Genomic DNA, 22,780 nt, shown 5'->3' with positions numbered 1-22,780 from the left:
GGAAAACCTTGGTACAGGCTTTAGTGTTGAGTCGCCTGGATTACTACAATGGGCTCCTATTGTCAGCTAACCAGGGAGTCATAGAAAAACTCCAGGCGATTCAGAACACTGCGGCTAGACTTGTGCTGAATGCCCCCCCCCCCCAAGAACACCTTCCAAACCACTCCTCGACAGTCTACACTGGCTCCCAATCCATAAGAGGATTACTTTTAAGACATGCTGCCTTATTCACAGAACCATACATGGATCCGGACCCTCCCATTGGAGAGACAAATTCACTCCTTACAACCCCATTCGATCTCTTAGGTCCAGTAACCAACTCTTACTCAAAGTACCTTCCATTAAGAGGAGCAGACAGGGCGGGAAAGCCCTATCAGTGGTAGGTCCTACACTATGGAACAAACTACCGTTTGAGCTTAGACAATGCTCAGAATTCCTGGTTTTTAGGAAAAAGCTTAAAACGTTTTTGTTCTAGTAACTATCAATCATTTTAGGAGTATATGACCAAGTTGAGCTGAATTGTACCATTCGCCTCCTGTAGCTGCCATGATCTTCTCCTTTCTTTCTGCGCAGAGATACTCTTTAAGAGTCGATTCTAGCGCGATACAAATCCATAAATAAACAGCCAGGGCTGGACTGTGGAAGCAAAGACGTCCTGGCAAGAATTCTCAAACTGAAATCTCCTTGCGCAAGCTCTTTCTTTCCATTTATCCATTCTGTCTCCCTCCTTCTCTTCTCTCCTCTCTTTTCTCATTCTCGTATTGCTTTCTCTCTACCTTCCCCCTCCCTCTCTTCCTCTCTTCCTCTCTCTCTCTTGAAGCCTCCCTGTGTTTGTTGCAATTAACCTCAGGAAGCTGGGAGAAGTGACAGTAGCACCAAGAGTGGCCTACACCCTAAAAAAAAGCCTACAGAGGCTCCGCCCACTGGGAAATGCCCAGTGGAATAAAAGGCCTGTCCTGCCCTGAGGACAGTTTGTGATCATCACGACCCACCTTTTAAGGCTTTACAAGTTATTCACAGTAATCCTTGTTGTTGAGAGACTTCGAATCTGCCAGATGTACCACATTGTGGAAAATACAAGGTTGAGTTAAATTCTTGCAGTATTTCTGATTAGGCTATTTTACGGCATGACCTCCGTGTTCTAAATCAGATATAATATTAGTGCTCTTTTGTATAATACTGGAGGCTAAAGCTGATATTTACCTTGGACTGGATTTTCTCGACCTAACAGCGACTCCAATTCCACATTCATTACTTTCTTGGGCCCTTCCTTGAAATAAAAAAATAAAATAAATCAATAGGCAGCAATAATAATCAGTAGTAATAACAACAACATGGGTGGTAAGAGAAAAAAATGAAATAAAGAATCACTGGGTAAATACTATGAAGTCAGGGCATGTACAAGAGAAAGCGGGAGGGAGCAAGCAGACAGAGTGGGTGCCAGGATTGGGGGAATTTGGGGCTCGAGGGAGCGAAAGTAGAGCACATAGACAGATTGTTCGAATGGGAAGGAAAACTGGTGCCAATGGGGGTGAATTGGTGCAAAACCCCAGGATTCCTTTTAAGGGAGGTACATAATGATCAGTAGCTGGGGAAAGGAGGAAGCGAGTGAAATAGAAGTGGAAAACTGGCATCAAGTAAAATAGATAGTGGCATTTTGGATAAACTGTTACATACTAAGGTATGGGGGAAAACTGGGGCAAAAAAGGAAATTGAGGCAAAGCGGGAAAAACAGAAACTCCAGAAGATAAAATGGTGTAGAAAGTGGTTGTGTAAGAGAGTGGTCAAGGCCAACAAGTTTTCATGTTTATTTTGGACAAGTGGCCCAACCCCCTATAGTACAACCCCTTCAGCTGCCAGTTCACAGTACCACATTATGGATCTGTGAAAGAGCAATGTCTGCAGTTATGGTAAGATTTGCATCCATATGTTCCTTCTATTCGACCTTATACTTTTTTTTTTAACGTATTTTTATTGGCGTTTATAGTTTATCATGACAAATAGCAAGGATAGAATACATTCAGTTGGATTGCATGTTACATCTCATATCACAGTATAACGCTATTCAGAAAAAGGGGGTTGGTCGATAGACATTTTGTTAACCTTGGGGTCTCAGGTTGTGTGCATGCCACATAGAACAGGGGTATAAAAACTGGGGAATGGTTCATGGATTTTTCCCGGGCACTGATATCAGATGTCGGATTAGGCGTCTGGGTGTTACGTGTCTCGTTAATCGATATAGCTGTGTGCTGTTGGAGGTGGATTTTGGTCGGTCTAGCTCCAATATTGGGCCGTCTAATGTGACGTAGTGTGTGGTACTACTGACAGTGGTATGATCACGCTACCGGGGAAGGTCTGGTATGTTTGTTTGCTATTCGATCTTATACTTATAGATCGTTTATGCAAAGTCTTTATTAAAAGGGCACGCGCTTTAGGAAAATGCTGTGAGCTTGGCTTATACTACTGTCTGTGGTTTCAGTATAAAAATGTGTACACATATATGCAAACTTTGTAAATGCGAGACCACCTATAATGCTTCCAGAATATTCTCTAATGAGATGCAAATACTTTAGAAGTTTGAAAGCAAGATTGACGATTCTTTAAAAATAGAAAGCAGAAGAAAAAGGTTTTGCTGTGCAATTTCAGATACCATTTATTTGAGGCATCATTTAGTAAAACATGTTTGATACCTTCCAGTATTTCCGAAAAATATAAATAAAAGAAAATCTGTGTAGATTTTTTCAGCAAGATTATGGGAAACATGAAAATAAACAAGCAAAGGCAATGAGTCCGGTGGTGGATGCAAACCATCAGAGTTTATCAATACGTGATTTGTTTTGACATGGTGTATTGTTGTGGGAACTGCCGAATCCTCATAAATGTAACAAAAACATTAGCTAAAAGCAAAAAAAAATGATTATCTCAAAAAGAACACATTGCCATACAGACAGAGTGAGGGTCCGTGCACGACATCTATCAAGCACAAAACTCACAAGGTTTAAAACCAGAAAGGCATAGAAAAAAAGACACAGGGCCATATTATCAAGTACGGCGCAAACGAACAAGTTACTTACCTTCGGTAACGCTTTTTCTGGTGGATACAGTATCTGCCTGTGGATTCCTCACCTTGTGAATATCCCCTGCGCCAGCATTCCACGGAACTTTTCTTCCCCAGCATTCCACGTCGACGTGGGCGACGTCACAATACATCGGCTCCGCACGCGACTCCGTATGACGTCATCGGAGCCATAAGAAGCCCACGTCGGCGTGAGGACGTCAGTTCCACCCATTTTTTCTGTGCCTTCGAGGCGAACAGGTGAACCAACGACAACTCCAAGTATACCCAGTATATAGCATACCAATATATATACATAGCATACAAAAACAAAGGAATGCTAACCAAACAAGCATTACCTACAAATGTACAGAAAGCATCAAAACATTCCAACAAGACCTCTTTCATGGTATACAAAGGTGGACAACGGGGAGGCGGGTGGGTCAGTGAGGAATCCACAGGCAGATACTGTATCCACCAGAAAAAGCGTTACCGAAGGTAAGTAACTTGTTCTTCTGATGGATACATCTGCCAGTGGATTCCTCACCTTGTGAATAGATTCCCACAGCAGTCCCCACTCCCGGAGGAGGGTGTCCACCTTTCTATACCAGAAAGTCTTGCAAGACAGAGCGCGCGAAGTGGCCCTCCCTCCTCATCTCAGAGTCCAAGCAATAATGCTTTGCGAAAGTATGGAGGGAGGCCCAAGTCGCGGCCTTACAAATATCTGCCACAGGAACACCCCGGGCCAGAGCAGATGTTGAAGACTTAGCTCTAGTAGAGTGAGCACGAATACCCTCAGGAGGAGTCTTACCAGCCAGGGCGTAGCAGATCTTGATGGTCAGTATAATCCATCTTGACAGCGTGCGCTTGTGCACCGCTTTACCTTTAGAACGACCAACGTAGCCAATAAAAAGCTGGTCATCAATACGAAAGTCCTTGGTCCTGTCCAAATAAAAACTCATAGCCCTCTTCGGGTCAAGGCGATGGAGTCTTTCTTCTTCTTTGGAAGGATGAGGGGGTGGATAAAAAACAGGGAGGGTAATAGACTGCCCCAAATGGAAAGGAGTAACAACTTTTGGCAGGAAAGCAGCCCTGGTCCTGAGAACCATCCTTTCAGCATGTAAGGTAAGAAAAGGAGGTTTGGAACTAAGAGCTTGAAGCTCACTCACCCTCCTTGCCGAGGTTATGGCTACAAGAAAAACCACCTTAAAGGACAACAGCCTCAAAGGACAACTATGAAGAGGCTCAAATGGGGACCGCATTAAAAAGGTTAAGACAAGATTAAGGTCCCACTGAGGCATTACAAATGGAGTGGGAGGAAACATGTTTGTAAGGCCCTTGATGAACCTCAGAACAACCGGAGATTTAAATAACGAAAGTTGATCTGGAAGGCACAGAAATGCCGATAAGGCCGAAAGGTAGCCCTTGACCGTGGCCACTGCACAGCCCTGCTGAGCCAAGGAAAGAGCAAACTGAAGCACATCAGAAAGATGAGCCATTAAAGGGTCAATGGATCTCTCTCCACACCACCTTACAAACTTAGACCACCTGTAGGAGTATATGGACTTGGTGGAGTGTCGCCTGGCCGATAAAATAACGTCCACCACATCAGGTGGGAGAGAGAAGGAACTCAGGTTGCCCCGTTCAATCTCCAGGCATGAAGGTGTAAGCTCTGGAGGTGGGGGTGTAGAACCTGCCCCTCCGACTGCGAGAGGAGGTCTGCCCTCAGAGGGAGACGGAGCGGAGGGCACGAGGAGAGGTGGAGAAGATCTTCTTGGCCAATCTGGGGCGACCAAAATAACTTGGGCCCGGTCTTGGCGAATCTTCCTCAGAACCCGAGGAATCAAGGGTATGGGAGGAAACGCGTAAAGGAGTTGCAAGCCCCAACTCAACTGAAACGCGTCCCCCAACGCTCCCTGCATCGGATACTGGAGACTGCAGAATGACGGGCAGTGCGCGTTCTCTCGGGTGGCAAACAGGTCCACCCGAGGTGTCCCCCACGTCCGAAAGACGTGACGAACCACCTCCGGATGGAGCCTCCACTCGTGGTCGGCGGAGAACTGCCGACTGAGACTGTCCGCACGCACGTTCAGCACCCCGGCCAGATGATTTGCCATTAGACAAATCTGATGGTCCTGAGCCCAGGACCATAGTCGTAAGGCCTCTCTGCAGAGACAAAGAGACCCTACTCCTCCCTGTTTGTTTATATACCACATCGCGGTCGTGTTGTCCGTCAGGACTTGAACTGACTGACCGCGAAGGGAAGGGAGGAAGGCCTTGAGTGCCAAACGAATCGCCCGCAATTCCAGAAGGTTGATATGAAGCAACCTTTCCTCTGGAGACCAAAGACCCTTGATCTCCAGATCCCCCAGATGAGCTCCCCACCCTAGGGTGGAGGCATCCGTTATCACTGTGGCCACCGATGGAGGTAGATGGAAAGGCTTTCCTTGGGACAGATTGCCCTCCACGCCCCACCAAGACAGATCCGCTGCAGCTTCTCCGGAGATCTTGATCGACTCCCCGAGATCCCCGTTGTGCTGATACCACTGCTTGCGGAGGCACCACTGGAGCGCCCTCATGTGCCAGCGTGCATGGCTGACCAACAGAATGCAGGAAGCGAACAGACCGAGTAGGCGAAGGACCTTCAGAACTGGAACAACCGCTCCACTGTGGAATAAAGGGACCATCTCCTGAATGTCGAGAATCCTTTGAGGAGGAGGGAATGCTCGACACACAGTAGTGTCCAGTACTGCCCCTATAAACAGGTTGCGTTGAGAGGGCACCAGGTGAGATTTGGGCACATTGATCGAAAAACCCAAGTCGAACAACAGCTGAGCTGTCACCTGCAGATGACGCTGCACCATCTCCGGGGACTCTGCCTTCAGAAGCCAGTCGTCCAGGTAGGGAAAAAACCGGAATCCCCGACCTCCTGAGATGAGCAGCCACCACTGCCATCACCTTTGTGAAGACTCGAGGTGCAGTAGTAAGACCAAACGGGAGGACCGCAAACTGATAATGTTGCGACCCAACCGTAAAACGGAGATACTTCCTGTGCGACTTCAGGATTGGGACATGGAAGTACGCGTCCTGCAAGTCGAGCGACACCATCCAGTCTCCTTGCTGCAACGCTTGAAGAACCTGCGCAAGGGTCAGCATCTTGAACTTCTCCTGTTTCAGGTAAAAATTCAAGATTCTGAGGTCCAGAATCTGACGCAATCTGCCGTCCTTCTTGGGGATCAGGAAATACCGGGAGTAGCATCCCTGACCTCTTTCCTGCTCCGGAACCACCTCTATTGCGCCCTTCTGAAACAAGGCTAGAACTTCTTTCTGCAGGAGAAGCAGGTGGTCCTCCGAGCAATAACCTTGGCAAGGAGGGTAAGGGGGAGGAAACTCCCGAAAGGGAAGGGCGTACCCAGTCTCTACGAGGTTCAAAACCCAAAGGTCGGTTGTAACAGATTTCCAACCCCGTAGAAAGTAGGACACCCGACCCCCCACAGGCCTTACATGATCCGGGATGGGGGATCTAGGGCTGCTTCCCTGAAGCCTCATTTGGAGCAGAGGAGGAGGAGGAAGAAGAGGGGTTGCGACCAGAACCTCTCCGACCCCTTTGCTTCCCTCTATAGGAGCGATAGAGGGGATTCTGCTGCTGTTGTTGCTGCTGCTGCTGTGGCTGTCGGAAGGAGCGAAAGGATGATCTTCCGAATCCCCTAGCCTTACGGAAAGTTGAACTTTTAGCAGGAGCCTGCAGACCCAAAGACTTCGCCGTCAACCTACTGTCCTTGAAACGTTGAAGGGCAGAATCTGCCTTCTCCCCAAACAACTTTTGTCCGTCAAAGGGCAGATCTACCAGCGTGGCCTGGACATCTGCAGAAAAACCTGAGGAACGGAGCCAAGCCTGTCTCCTTGCGGCAATGGACGACCCCATAATCCTCGCCACAGAGTCCGCCGTATCCAGCCCAGACTGGATCACCTGCCTGGCAGCTGCCTGAGTGTCCGCCACAACCTCCATGAAGGACGACTTATCCCCCTCAGGTAACTTAGGGGCCAAAGTTTTTATAGAGTCCATCAGGGCATGAACATAACGCCCCAGCAAGCATGTGGCATTTGATGACTTCAACGCCATACTTCCTGAGGAGAATGTCTTTTTGGCCGCCTGATCAACTTTCTTTGACTCCCTATCAGCAGGAGATTGGGGGAAAGCACCCGAAGCATGTTTAGAACATGAAGCCTGCACCACTAGGCTCTCTGGAGAAGGATGCGTGGATAAAAAATCCGGGTCTCCTGGCGCAACCCTGTACCTCCTTGCCACCTGTCTGCAAACTGCCGGAGCTGATAGAGGCTTCTTCCACACCTCCAACACTGGTTCCAAGAGAGCCTCATTGAAAGGTAACAAAGGCTCCGACGTCGGAGAGTGCAACACCTCTGTAAGCAGGTTGGACTTGTATTCCACAGAGGGCAGCTGCAGATCTAACAACTCCGCGGCCTTCTTGATCACAACGTGGTAGGGCGCCAATTCCTGTGGTGGAGAAGACCTTGCAGAAGCATGCTCCCACTCCGGGGTGGTATCCAAACCACTTGCTACCTCTATACCTCCAAACTCATCCGAAGAAGAGTCGACTTCACCTTCTTCCACCTCAGCCCGATATCTTTCCTCCTCCAAAACCCTTTGGGCCTCCCGCCTCGATCGGATCCGGGGAGCCGGCGTCGTCGACGTCGTACGCGGCGTCGGTGGAGCCAAAGGCACCGGCGTCGGAGGCGCCACAGGTGGAGTCGGCGGCGCCGGATGCGGCGTCGATGGAGTCGGCCTCGGCGTCAGAGAAGGCTCCGAAGATTGACGATCCATCCGAGGTCGAGCCGGATTCCCAACCGGCGCCGGAAACTGCCAAGAAGGCGCCATCGGCATAAAAGGCAGAAAAGGAGCCTGAGCGTATTGCTGCGGCACTCCCAGAGAAAACGCCATCGGACCCACGGGACCTGCTGGTGCTCCGGATGGGAAGGATGCTCTCTGAAATATGCCATACATGGCATTCAGAAATCCCGAAGGATCCGTACCTGGAGCCGGGAATTGGGGATAAGGAACTGCCCCTGTATCCTCCTGTGGAGTCACCGGCGTCGGCTCCTCAGAATCCTCCACCGGAGCCGCGGAGTCACCAGGCACCGGAACAGACTCTTCCTGCTCCTGCTCATCCAAATGCACATCAGATTCCACCCGACCCGGAGTCGAAGCCTTGGACGGCACCGGTGACAGCGTCGGGGAACGAGCTGGAGTCCGCTTCGGCGAGGGAGACTCCGAAGACTTATCAGGAGAAGGCGAAGGAGACAAGACCTTGCTCTGACGTCGACGAGGCGAAGCCGACCTCGACCTCTTAGACTTCGAGGACCGACGCCGAGAAGAATGCTTCCTCTTCTTGTGGTGCTTCTTCGACTTCGACGACCTCGAAGTCGAAGACTCTCGCCTGGACTTCTCCTTTTTTCTCCCTCTCTTCTCCTCACCGATCTTCTTCATGAAGAGTTTGGTCTTCCTCTCCTTCAGCGCTTTAGGATTCATGCTCCTACAGCACCCGCACTCATCCACGTCATGATCAGAGGAGAGACACCATAAACAGTTCTGATGCGGATCCGTCATGGACATCAGGCCTCCGCACTCCCTACAGGGCTTAAAGCCCGACTTCCTCGTCGAAGACATACCGATTTTAACAAAAATACACCACTAGATTACAAAGTATCTAGAGAGCACTGGGAAAAAACCGTTGCGCGTCGACGGCGCGGAAAAAAGGGAACTGACGTCATCACGCCGACGTGGGCTTCTTATGGCTCCGATGACGTCGTACGGAGTCGCGTGCGGAGCCGATGTATTGTGACGTCGCCCACGTCGACGTGGAATGCTGGGGAAGAAAAGTTCCGTGGAATGCTGGCGCAGGGGATATTCACAAGGTGAGGAATCCACTGGCAGATGTATCCATCAGAAATTATCGCTGCTTTAGCGGCAGGAAACTGCTGCTAAAGCGGCGATAATGGGCTTGATAATATGCCCTTGTGAATTCCAATAGAAGCCCAGGCTTGATGTCCTTGACACCAGAACCTGGGCTTCTATTGGAATGCTCTAGGGCATATTATCAAGCCCCTTATCGCCGCTTTAGCGGCAGTTTCCTGACGCTAAAGCGGCGATAATGTTTGCACCGTTCTTGATAATATGGCCCACACTCTTTCAGACAAAACAATATCGTAGAAGGCCAAAAACCGTCCAGAGGAACCGCTTTTCCAGATCCGCGCTGTAGTGCGGAAAAGAAAAAACTGACGTCAGCATGTCGGGGAAGGGCTTATATGGAATCGGTCGAAGTCTCATCCGGTGCAAGACGACGCTATGGAGTCGCACGATGCCCTCAACCGGCACACAGAAGTTTTCCAGAGCCAGTCTGGCACCTGGGGAGAATTCTAAGGTAAGGGATCTGTGGCTAGATGTCTATATCAGATGCAACTGGGACACGGAGTGCGATAGTATAGCAGAGGAAGAGCAGATAGGCCCAGCATAGGGAAATAAGTAATAGAAAGTCTAGGCCATATAATTATTGATGACATTTTAGAAAGTCAAACGTCTAAATCCAATTCCCATTAACCTTGTACCCATATACTTTTTTCTTAGAAAGGGTACACTTATAAAATTCAATGAGAAACCTGTATTTCAGCGACCACAATCCAGACACCCAACCTGATACTTATTTGAAAATGGTGAAGGTAATTTACTTTTTAAATTGAATGTACCTGTAACGAACTGTCAGAGACACCAAGCGGCATGAAAGGCAGGCAAGACCCTGGGGGTACAATGGAGTGACAGGTCAGTGGTCTAGTGGCTGACACTGGTTTCACCAATCCGGCTAAAAGGGGTGGAGATGACGGTCATGACAGCAGAGACCCAAGCTAAGAAGATGAGCAAGAGGTTCACGGAACAGGAGAGCGGCGTACTGAGGAATAGGCATTCGACAAAAGGGGACAGGAGGCCCTGAAAGACCACTGTGGGTCCGAACAGATGTTTCAGAGGGCATGGAGGACGATAAAGGCGGAAGGAGAATCCCGGTACCAGGAAGGAAGATGAGGCCAAGGGACACTGGCGGAAGCACAGGAGGGGCGGATCCAGATTCTCTGGTGGAGGAGAATTTCCAGTTCAAAATACGCGATTCCGGCGTCAACACTTACTCCAAGAAGGTGTACTCGCTGATGAGATTGCCATTTTTAAACTTCAACTTACTCGGAGCACCTGGACAAGTCACCACACTCGGGATTTGTGATCCAGTCGTCTGATAAGGTTGGACTCATGAATATTACTGACAATTGGAATCATAGCTCAGTTTGGATTTATAGACCAGCCAGGTTGGAAGTATAACCAGCAAAGAGGACTTGAATTTAGAATTAAAGAGCCCTACAGCCCTGAAGAAGTCTTGGGGGGTTCCTCAAGCGACGAAACACGTGTTGGCTGGGCGGTGTTGGATTAAAAGAGAAAAAAGAACAAAAACTACAGATCTTTATTCCTGCTTTTTCTTTTACACTTTTTGTTAAATTGAAGTTTCAATTGTGCGTAGAGCGTGTGCAGAGGATACAAATTGTCATAAGTTTGGCCTTTGGCTCAACATTGGAGGGTCTATGGTGTGTTCCCTTACCTTTTGCACTGCATACAATAAGAGAACCCAAGACTGATGCAAACTCAATAGGTGCTATTTCTCCCAGTGAATGACACCCCCCCCACCCCAGTGGAAAATAGTAGATCCAGGTTGTCGGTACTCAGCAATAAGTCAAGAAAAGGTGAAACCTGAACAAAGGGAGCAATGGGACACAGTTATAAATACTTGTGTCCACGGGAACAGTAAACCGTATCTGGTAGCCAAAGTCACTATCAATCAGAGGGGCCAACCAGAAGTGCTAAAGGTGGGAGAGATTCCTCAAATGTTGGTGGAAATGATTATAGGGACTGTTCATTCAGATTAGCTTGTTCTTGTTTTCTATCCTCCACTAAGGGACATGAGGTAGGGAACCACTGGTGGAAGGAAGCCCCTTTCGGGGATGAGGTGATAGGTGGGTGTAAGTACCTTAGAAAGCTCACTCACAGGGAGCAACATCTACATAACAAACTCCATCTGTTAACAGGGGATTCTAATGCCTTCCTCGCTTCTTCCTCCACAGCTGACACAGGAGAACATCACCTAGTTTTAGAGCTGCCCAGAAGAAGGACCCAAACCTCACCCAGGCTTGGGGACAAGCTGTCTTGGAATCCACTGGTCAGTTAGCTCCCTATTTTTGTATATTCAAAGGGTTGGTGCACAGGAAAGTAAAAAAAAAGGTGACAATATCCTAAGCCAATTGTTGGTACCCCTCCTCTACCAGCAACAGATCCAATTGGCTCATAGTCAGGCAGGAGGCAGTAATTATGGCAGTGACAAAACAGAAGAGCATTTGTTACAGTGGTTCTTTTGGCCAGGGTTTTTTGGGGGTATCTGGAGGTTTTGTGCTGCCTACGAGAGGTGTCAGGTTACCAATCCTCCACACACAGTGAAACGTTCACTAAGGCCACTGCCTACCAGTGATGTCCCCTTTACCCGAGTAGGCATGGACCTTGTGGGGTCCCCTGGTGGCATCCGTTCGGGGTTATCAGTATATTTTGGTCGTAGTCGACTACATGACTAGGTACCCAGAGGTTATTCCCTTATCAAGTATGACTACAACTACAGTAGCCCATGCTCTGATTGAGTTTTTTCAAGGATGAGTTTCCCCAAGGAGTTACTTACAGACCAGGGGACACCTTTCATGTCCAAATGCATGGCCCAGGTCTGTTCTATATTGGGTATAACCCAAATATGAACCTCTGTTTACCATCCACAGACCAACAGTCTTGTGGAACAATACAACCGAAAAATCAAAACTGGTATTACCTTTAGTGTTGTAGTACGCCAAATGTACCCATGCTCAGTCATCGACAGGGATTGCCAATTTGAGATGGTATTTGGGAGGCAACTCCGTACACTTTGGATATGACATCAAAACACTGGGAGAAAGATGAGGGGCTGGGTCTATTGGAGTACACTACTACTCTCAAAGAGAAGGTCCATAGTCTGCAGGAAGATGTGAGCAACCACATGGAGAAAGCACAGAATAAACAGAAGACAGTATATATGTGTAGGCTAAAATCCCTAACTCTCCTCCCCTCCTTGGACAAAAAACTCTTGGCTCAGTGGCAAGGACCCTATAAAGTAATTTCCCAGAGTAGTCCCGTAAAATATGTAATACCACACAGGTCCAAGGGTAAACATATTTTCTATATTAATCATCTCAAGAGGTGGGAAACAGGCAACAAGGCAGATGGGGATGGCTCTTCTGCTATGCTAGTCACTAACTCACATCCCTTAGAAATCTCCTTTATGGCGCTATACAGATATGTTTTCCCAAAAACCTGGGCGAACCACACTGATCAGCCATGATATTGTGACTGAGGGCAACTAGGTGGTGCGACTATGGCCATATAGAATCCCTGAAGAACGTAGGCTAGCTGTAGAAACAGAAGTAAGCAACATGCTAAAGGAAGGAATTATCAAGCTATCTAACCGTGCTTGGCGTTCCCCAGTAACCCTGGTCCCAAAACCAAATGGGACCATCCGGTTTTGTATCTATTTTCGACAGTTGAATAGGAGGTCCAAATTTGATACATGACACATGCTCAGGGTCGATGAGTTAATTGAAATCTTGGGATCAGCCTCATATTTCACCACCCTTGACCTGACAAAAGGCAGATCCCCCTCAAATCCACTGCCAAAGCAAAGACTGCATTCTCCACCCCCACCAGTCTTTACCAGTTTAAAGTCCTATCGTTTGGGCTACATGGAGCACCAGCCACTTTTCAGCGACTCATTGATGTTATATTGAAACTACATTGGGGCTATGCAGCAGCTTATTTAGATGATATAATGGTATGTAGTCCCGACTGGAAATAGCATCTCCTACACTTAGATACCGTGTTTCAGACCTTGAGGGAGGCCGGTCTCACTGCAAAACCTGAGAAGTGCATATAGTCTACAACTTCCATTCGATACCTAGGGTATCATATTCAGAAAGGGCAGATCAGTCCCCAGGTGGACAAAGTACACGCAGTTCGCAGTCTGACTAGGCCTCAGGACAAAAAAGGCATTCACTCTTTTCTGGGGTTGGTAGGGTACTACTGCAGGTTTATTCCCCATTTTGCTGAGAAGGCCACCCTTTTAACGAATTTGCTGCTCAACCCCTGACCGAACATTATTGTGGAATGGACCCTGGAACAACAACATAATTTTCAATTCCATACAAACTCCCTGTGTACTGACCCTGTCTTAAGCTGCCCCAACTTTAAACAACCATTTGTACTTCAAACAGATGCATCAGACAGGGGATGTAGTGCTGTTCTATCCCAGCCTGATACAAACGAGTGAAAGCTTCTTCCTTGTGAGCTCCACTACCACACAGTAGAAAAGGAGTGTTTGGCTATCAAGTGGGCTATGGAAGCTTTTCAATATTACTTATTAGGCCGTTCATTCATGTTGTTCATGGCCCATGCCCTCTAGTCTGGCTGGCCAGGCAGAAGGACACTAATGAAAGAATCCTCTGGTGGTTTTTAGTCCTTCAATCATTTTTTAATTCCAGGGGTGTTACCTTCCTGGGAGACTACAGGGCACAGCTGACTTCCTCTCTCGGATTGGGGGGAAGGTACTGTAATAAAGTGCCTGGGACACCGACCAGGATGCAAGGCAGCCAAGACCCAGGGGGGAAACCATAGAGCACCAGGTCATCCTTCTAGTGTCGGACGGTGTTCACTAATCCGGCTAAAAGTGACGGAGACGACAGTCATGGCAGCAGTGACCCGGGCTAAGGAGACGAGAGAGCTGTTAAAGGAGTAGGAGAGCGGCATAAGAGGAACAGGCTTTAGATGAAAGGGGGCAGGAGGCCCTGAAGGAGCACTGGGGGACCGGACAAGTTATTTACCTTTGGTAACGCATTATCTGGTAGAGACAATATCTAGCTGCAGATTCCTTACCTTTGAATTTTCCAGGCGTCAAACTGGATCGGAAATCTTTTGCCTGAGCAGTACCCCTGCTCACCATCGGATGGCTCCGTTCGGCTCTGAGTGGCATCGGTGGAGCCAGATGTGACCTCGCGGTCACCGAGATAGGTGCCACCCAGGTGCGCAGATGTCAGTTACTTTTACTTTTACCACACCAGAAGCGCAGAGCCATGAAGTGAACTGACCAGTGTGTGTTAAAACTAGGGACCTGTAAAGGGAGCAACCCTATCCCTATAAATGAGTCCGCAGAGTGGGGAGGCGTGGGTGGGTCTGTAAGGAATCTGTAGATAGATATTGTTTCTACCAGAAAAAGCGTTACATAAGGTAAGTAACTTGTTCATCTGATAGAGACTTCTAGCTCAGATTCCTTACCTTTGAATAGATACCCAAGCCATACTTTATGGCGTTGGGATGCAGACAGATTACTAGACTAGAAAGTCCTTCCGCGAAATGCTCGTTCCTGCTGACCTGACCGTACAGGCAGTAGTGTTTAGCAAACTTGTGCAATGACGCCCACGTTGCAGCCTGGCAGATGTGCAGGACTGGCGCTTCAAAAGCCAGCACCAGGGTCGCAGCCTTCCCCCTGGTGGAATGGGCCCGTAAACCCTCAGGAGGCTGCTTCTTAGCCAGGCCTTAGCAGATCCTAATACAGATAATGACCCAGCATGAAATGGTTTGTATCTGCACTGCCCCTCCCCCCTTTTTGGCTCCCACATAACTGACAAAGAGTTGGCTGTCCACCCGGAATTCTTTTGCGAGGTCAAGGTAGAACGACAACGCTCTTTTTGGGTCTCTATTGATGAAGACACTCCTCTTCCTTAGAGGGATGTAGAGGAGCAAACAAGGTGAGCAGTGTGACCGACTTACCCGAATGGACAATGGTCCCCACTTTAGGAAGGAATGAGGCTTGGGTGATAAGCACCACCTTATCCGGGAATGTGCTGAGATATGGAGGCTTGAATGATAAAGACTGCAGCTCACTCACCCTCCTGGCAGATGACAACTTGTGTAGGGGCTCAAAGGTGAGCGCACATGAGGTAAGTGAAAATTAGGTCCTACTGGGGCATAATAAAGGGGAAAACATATGTACAAGTCCTTTCAAGAACCTATTTACAATAGGGGAATTAAATAAAGAGGTTTTGTCAGGCAGCTGTAGGAAAGTGGACACAGCCGAAAGATAACCCTTGAGAGTGACCAGAGCAGAGCCCTGCTGGCCAAGAGTAAGAATAAAGAGAAGAATATCAGAAAGGGATGCCTGGCCACCAAGATAACCTTACATACTTCCAGAGGAAGGTCGAAAGCTATCAACTGTCACTGCTCAATCTCCACGCAAGTAGGTGGAGAGTTGACAGGTTTGGGTGGATGACCTTCTCCTGCTGCTGCGACACAAGATCCTCCCAAAGGGGTAGCCTGATCGGAGGAACTGCCCTCTATTTGTGATTACAGGTCTCTAGAAATTCAGTGGAATACTTGTTCCATCATATAATTCTATAGAGCTATAGAATTATATGACGGACGAGAGCCGTAACAAGTATTCGACTGGATTACTAAGGACCAGTAGGGACCAGTAATCATAAAACAAAAGAAACAAAGAAACACAGAAACAAAAAAAAAAGACTTACCACCTAGAAAGTCACATATAAATAATGGACACAAATGGTTTTCTTTAAACTAAGTTAACGTAATCTACACAAGAATCCATTGGGGGGATAAGGAAACTGAAACTGAGCGACACCAGCTGATTTTAAATAGAGATAAAGGTACTAGAGGTAATTTTATAACTCAGCCAGGTCGCTCAGTCCAAGCCTTTAGACTGAAAAATAAGGTTAAGAGAAAATAGAGGGCCTGGAGGCGATTTCATAACTCTGCCAGGTTGCCCAGTTTGAGGCTTTAAACTAAAAAATAAGGCTAAAAGATTTGTGTTGATAAGTATAAAAGTATAGTCCTGAAGTAGACGGTGTGAACCATCTCAAGTACTGCTGAAACGCCACCTCAACAGACTTTTTATTGACAGTATTTTTAATGTTTTAACGAAAGAAAAAAAAATATACATATATATTTACATATATATAATTTTGTTGTAAAAGTTGTGTATTGTGTGCACCGCCACAAGTAGAAACAGTGATTCTTGTTTTTAATTGCTTGGAGTTTCATTGCATGGTTTGCACTGTTGGAATGATATCAATGATATTGAGTACTATTGATACCTTGAGATTATAAATGTAATAAGAGGATGATACATTGTAAGAAACTTATCATATAACCAAAGTATGGTCTCAACTTATATGTATTATTGAATGCACAAATATTATATTTGAATGTATTTTTAATTTTTTAATTTTTTTATAAAACATTTTTATTAAGGTTAACAATGGTTCACAGTCCGATACAAATAAGTAGGTCATATTATAAGACAGTACAATCGTTTACCAGTTCCTTTGCCACAAAGAGCTCTCCATCTATACAAATAATCTTGCGATTTGACTCAGTCCCTTAAACTGTGAATACGTGGTGCGTTGTCCCTCAATGCTCTTCCTACGCTTTTCTAGTCGCTCAGGTCTGGATCTGAGTCCTCTGGTGGAGGGGCACATACATTCCCACGAAAAGCGTTCCATCTGCTCTATACCCTCTTCCATTTTTGAGGACAGCCTCTATTAATAAAGACTGCTTTTTCTGCCACATTGGCACTGTCTAGGTCAGAGCACCATTGTTTGTGAGAGGGGGCCGCCGGAGCCCCCCACTGTCGAGCAATGTTTCGTTTGGCATATGCCATACTCATGGTCGCCCAATTTTGCTCTACGTAGTTCACGTCTGTTGGTTCCCACACATTGAGTAGGCATTTCCTCAGTTCGAGGGAGATCACATGACCACCAACCCTGGTGAGTGTGTCGAGTATGGCCTTCCAATAGGTAGCAATGTGGGGACAGTCCCATAGTGTGTGGTAAAAGGTACCTTCAGCCCCACAGCCTCTAGGGCAAAGCGGAGACTCCACCCTTCCTATCTTATAGAGTGTAGTCCTGGTGTAGTAAGTTCTGTGCAATATTTTAAGTTGCACTAATTTTAGCCTTAAAGTGATTGCTTCCTCTCGTGGGGAAGCGAGAGCTTCCTACCAGTCTTGTTCGTCCATTTCGCCTATCTCGGCTTGCCATTTCTCCCTAAGAGTCTGGTTAGGGTCTGTTTGGTTATTAATCAATTTACGATATGTTAGGGAGGTCGCTTTTTTGGTGAGGTGGTCTGTCAGTAGTCGGTCCTCTAGCGGCGAGGCGTCGGGGATGTCCGTTCCCGGGGGTACAGTTTTTGTGAGTGCGTGCTTTATTTGTATGTATCTAAAGTACTCAGTCCCAGCCATTTGATATGTTGTTTGTAGCTTTGGCAAACGTCACCACTTCCCCTTTTTTCCACAGGTCCCCGACCATGGAGATGCCTATCTGGTCCCACCGGGAAAATACTTTATTGGTGCGTAGAGTACCCAACCTGGGAGAGTCTCAGAGTGGTGTATGTTTTGTCATCACTCCCTCCCAACCTAACGCCCGCTGTGCCACTGACCAGACATGTACGTGTGTGCTGTAGGACCCCACAGTCCCTGCCTCCGCTTGCTGTCATATAGGGCTCCCATAATCCCATCTGTACCCAGAGTGTGCCTATCCATACGTAATGCAGGTTCGTCTTGTGGGGCGTGGAGCCATTGGTTAATCACAATGAGTTGGGAGGCCCAGTAGTAGAACTTGATGTTGGGGAGGGCTATACCCCCGTCATACCAACTCCGAATTAGCTTACGCTGCGCTATCCGAGGGGGTTTTCCCTCCCATAGGAGGTATCCCACTTCCGCTTTGATTGCTTTGAAGTAGGCGTCCAGAACAAGTGATGGGGTGTTCTGTAGCGCTTATAAGAATCTGGGCAGAGCCATCATTTTGAACAAGGCTGCTCTCCCGAGTAGTGTCAGTGGGAGGGAGTGCCACCATCGCACATCACTTCGGAGTCTCTGCAGTGGGGGAAGGAGATTGTGGTCGTAGAACCGTTTGGGGTGTGGTGTGATGTATATACCGAGATATTTAAATCCCTCCTTTGCCAAAGATATTTCAACGCCTGCGGGGAGACGCGGGGGGGACCTTTGAGCATGTACAGTACTGACTTTGCCCAGTTAATCGTATAGCCTGAAACTCTGCCGTACGATGCGCAGCTGTCCAGCAGGCAGATAATGGACTTTCGGGGGTTTGTCATGTAAAGCAGGATGTCATCCGCATAGAGGGATATTCTATCTTCCCACCCCTCAGTCCAGCGCAGTCCCTGTATTGCCGGGTCCCACCTAATCCATGCCGCCAGTGGTTCCAGTACCAGGGCGAACAACAACGGAGACAGGGGGCACCCCTGTCTGGTGCCACGCCCCAAGGGGAACTCCTCCGACAGTCGCCCGTTGACCACCACCTGTGCCAATGGTTTAGTGTATAGCAACCGGATCTAGGCACAAAAGTTGGGCCTGAAACCAAGGTGTTGCAGATCGGCAAAAAGAAAGGGCCATTCGACCCGGTCGAAGGCCATACTTGCATCAAGAGAGAGGATGACCGCTTCTTCCTGTATGGTGGGTGCCCTAGCCAGCACCCCATGGAGTCTTCGCAGATTCATTGCTGTGTTTCTGCCTGGCATGAAGCCAGATTGGTCGGGATGTATTAAGGTCGCGAGATGAGGTTGTAGCCTAGTGGCTAGCACTTTGGCAAGTATTTTCGCCTCTGCGTTGAGAAGTGAGATTGGGCGGTATGAGGAACAGTCCTGTGGAGGTTTGCCTGGTTTCGGGATTGCTATAAGAGTGGCCAACCGTTGGTCCCTAGGGAGTATCCCTTCCTCTAGGCTAGTCTTGAACATGTTCAATAAGTGAGGTGCCAGCATGTCGGACACTTTCTTATAGAGTTCTATTGGGATACCGTTGGGACCCAGGGCTTTCCCGGACTGCAGTCCTTTTATGGCGGCAGTGATTTCCTCCAATGCGAGGCCAGCCTCCAACGCCTGAGTATCTTGCGGTGCCAATTTTGGCATAGGTATGTCTTTGATGTATGCTATGCTGTCCTTTTCTGAGGTCGTTGCTATGGGGGAGTATACTGCTTCAAAGTGTTGTGCGAATGCTGTGACTATGTCATTAGGGTCTCTCAGCAATTCTCCCGAGGAAAGACGAATCTGTGCCACACAGCGACTGGCCCATTCTTTTCTTTCCAACCAGGCCAGAAATCTGCCCGCTTTGTCCCTGACTTCATATATGGTGTGTTGCGTTTTTGCGACCTTCCCCTTAGCGTGTTCCCATGTGAAGTCACCGTAGGCTTGTTGCGCCAGTCGAAGGGAGTGGGTCGTATGGTCAGTGGGATCTGCCGCATGTATGTTCTCGGCTAGGCTAACTGCCCGCTCCAGCTCCCCAATCTGGCGATTTTGTTCCCGTTTGTGGGCAGTGATCACTGAAATGGCTTGCCCTCGGAGGACTGTTTTATAGGCTTCCCATAGGATGACCGGTGAAGCCACTGAGTGCATGTTGTCTGAGAAATATTGTTTAGAGGTCTTGTGGAGGGTTTTCCAAATGTTGGGATCTTTAAGGTATCCTGGGTATAGTGGATATGTGCGTCTCCGTCCCATGAGGTGAGACACATAGGACATACTTTTGAATGTATTTTTTAATAACAAATATAAAATGATATATTTTTAAAATAGAGACAGAGTTATTAATGTTTATTTGTAAGTAGAATTGTTCACCATATACTTTCATTTTTGTGCACCCTAATTGGACCTTGCTGATAGCACTGGGGACATTTAGCAGTTAGGTTACACAAAATGGAGCCTCTCTTTATTGTGGTATAGCCCTCCCTGTCCCCTTTGGTATGAGGAGTGACTTTCTCTAATCTTGGCATTTTGGTTAGTTACCAGAATAAGGCAAGTAAAAACTACTTATCTGTAATCATAGTTCTTCTTCCACTAAGTTTAATTTATGTCATAAGCACTGACCATTCCAGCTCACATGCAGACGCCTGGAACACTTTTTAGAAAAATACATAAATAAATTATTTTCCTTGGTAAAGTTATTTTTTTTAATTAAATAAAATTAATTTAAGTAGTGCATTTGCGGGTCATATTGGCCAGAGTTCATGATTTTTGTTAAAAAGTAACCAATTTGTGGGTGTGACTGGCTGAAGCCCACGAGGGCCACCACTCATCATTGGTCATGTACACAGTCCCAATGGCTAGCATGCTGCCACTCCCCTGGAGATCTGTGACTGCAAGAGCAGGTACAGTGAGGGCACAATGGCGAGTCCCCATCTACAAAACTGGTTCCTACTGACTTACATCTGTTTTCCTCTGACTGAGCCATGGGGTTGCCTTCCACTGTCACCACAGCTAGGGGTGTAGTGGCAGACCCACAAGGAGCTGGCACTTGAACAAGGCCAGGACTGGGCAGAGGAGGAAGGGTTTTTTTTGGTTCAGGGACTGCAGAATAAACACTGTGGAACAGTGTGGGCTGGAGAGGATGGCGTTTTGATCCCCAGAGGCTAGATATGGAAAAAGTCAATTACCTATAGTTTTCCAGTATTGATAGCTTTCATAGATTAACAGGCTTGAATCTTTCCCATTATCAAGCTAGGAGTACCACTGTAACATTACAATAGCAGTCCCATGTTAAACATAGCCTAGAGGCTGTAACCATGGCTCTTAAGTAGCCTAGTCATATAATTTTAATAAGAACCACATTTCAGCCAATCAGAATGAAGACCACACCTTGAGAAGCCACCATCCTTCATATCTCTACTGCACATTGGGTGTGAAGGAGTCTCCTTTAGCTCTGCTCAAATCACATCAGTTAAGCTATCCTTTCAGATTCTTTTAGATTCATAAGACATTTTTTTAATGACAATCAGAACTCTTTCATCTTAAGATACTTCATGATGTCAGATATTGCAGAAAGGGCTTTTTAAGACCTTATATTCTTTTGACTCTCATAAGGACTATATTCATTGGCTTAATTCATCTCAGAAGCCTAATAACTGCAAGATATACAGATTTTGTTTTCATCTAAAACTTTAAGAGCTAGAGAGGCAAGTCTTTTTCTTTGGATTCTAAATTCTCCTTGAAGACTCAGATTCAGCAAAAAATGACACACAAGTGGTCCCAATTTAAGGAAAACCCCATCTTGGAAACCGGCACAGTTGAAGAGCACCCAGCTACCTTAAAACAGGCAGTAAAACAAATATAAAAAATGCAGTAGATCTTCTGAGGTACATCACACCCTGAAAAAGCCAAAGCTTGAACTGGAAACATCCTTCCCAAATAAATCACATACTTAGTCAAGAGCTCCTTCTCCAGGGACTATAAAGGTACCTTTTTTTTACCACGGTTGGTGTATTATATTTAATTATATTTAACTACATTTTCCTTCAGAAGTGGTAGTATTATATATTTATTTATCGATCAAATATATGATAATTTACATCATAGATATCAAAAGCATATCATATAAGTAAAACAGTTAACATTGCAGTGCAATACATCATTTAAAAATAAAATTGCTTTAAAACATCCCATAACATAGGTAGCAGCATTCTCAGTTTTAAAAAACAATCAGTATTTTGTCATATTAAGAAAAATTCATAGCACAATTCCATAGGATTCATTTGTTATTCATTGTCATGAGTGGTTCACAGAGACATTTTTGGTTATTTTTGATCTCTTCCACCAAGCAAACAATAAGTATCTTGAGATAGCAAAAAAACAGCCATCTGGTAGTATCAGACATAAAAATTCTTAGTGCATCATTTGGACGTGTGAAAGATAGAAAACGACATGCAGGCATAATCCAATTTTTCTGATGATCAGCATAGGTCGGAGAGAAAAAAAGAAAATGTACAAGGGTCTCAGGGGAAGTAGGACAGGTGGGGCATAAAATACCTAAATTGGATGTATAGGGCTCTTGCCTGTGGTGGTTCAATAGTATCCATAAACGGTTCAAAGCCAACCCATCCTTTGAAGTCTAGAAAACTAGAGGTTAAAATGCCATGCGTGTAACTATCTATACTTTGCGAGTCTGTAAATTTCCAAAACCTTTTTTTAAGTAGGTGAGCCATTGATTTCTTTATAGACCCTGGATCCTCCCATGGGGCCCCAACCCTAGTTTTAAAAACCAATCCTTAAACATATTAAGCCATTTAATACGACCTGTTTGTCTTTGCAGAACAATTAGATCTTCCAGGGCCTTTCTCAACGGGACCTGAGTGTCGCTAGTCCAAATCCTAACCCAGAACATAAGCGCCCTGAGAATAGCAAAATGACTGATAGGTCTGAGGCCAAGATCGAGTCTAAGTGGCAGGAGGGGAGTATTTAGTATTTGCAGGAAGATTCAGTATTGCCCTGATGAATTTGTTTTCGGCAAGGACCAGGTCTTTCAGATTTTCCAGCCCCCATAGCTCGGCCCCATAGAGGGCTGCTCCTTAACCTTTTGCACTATGAAGTTCTAAAATTGGCGAAAGTGGCTGGAACGGGGAAGCTCTAGTCCTCCGAACTATTGCACAGTCGGCATGTTGGAGGGTCAAGGTGCTCTTTTCGATTTGTGGTGACCAAGTCAGCTTATCACTAATGCGTAGTCCCAAATAATCAAACGCCCTAACCTGCTCCAGGGCTTG

General features: G+C 46.8%; 1 protein-coding gene across 1 annotated transcript in view; it reads right to left on the bottom strand.

Annotated features, from left to right (window-relative positions):
* CCDC183 (coiled-coil domain containing 183) overlaps positions 1-22,780 on the bottom strand; it is a 357,131-nt gene that overhangs the window by 180,686 nt on the left and 153,665 nt on the right. The window contains exon 8 of the mRNA XM_085615709.1: positions 1,204-1,270. Coding sequence (XP_085471835.1) covers positions 1,204-1,270 — 67 coding nt within the window. The remainder of the gene's footprint in view (positions 1-1,203; positions 1,271-22,780) is intronic.

This window comes from Triturus cristatus, chromosome 1_2 (assembly GCF_964204655.1).
Source record: "Triturus cristatus chromosome 1_2, aTriCri1.1, whole genome shotgun sequence".
NCBI classification, from domain to species: Eukaryota; Metazoa; Chordata; class Amphibia; order Caudata; family Salamandridae; genus Triturus; species Triturus cristatus.
This window is presented reverse-complemented; position numbering and strand designations above follow the sequence as displayed.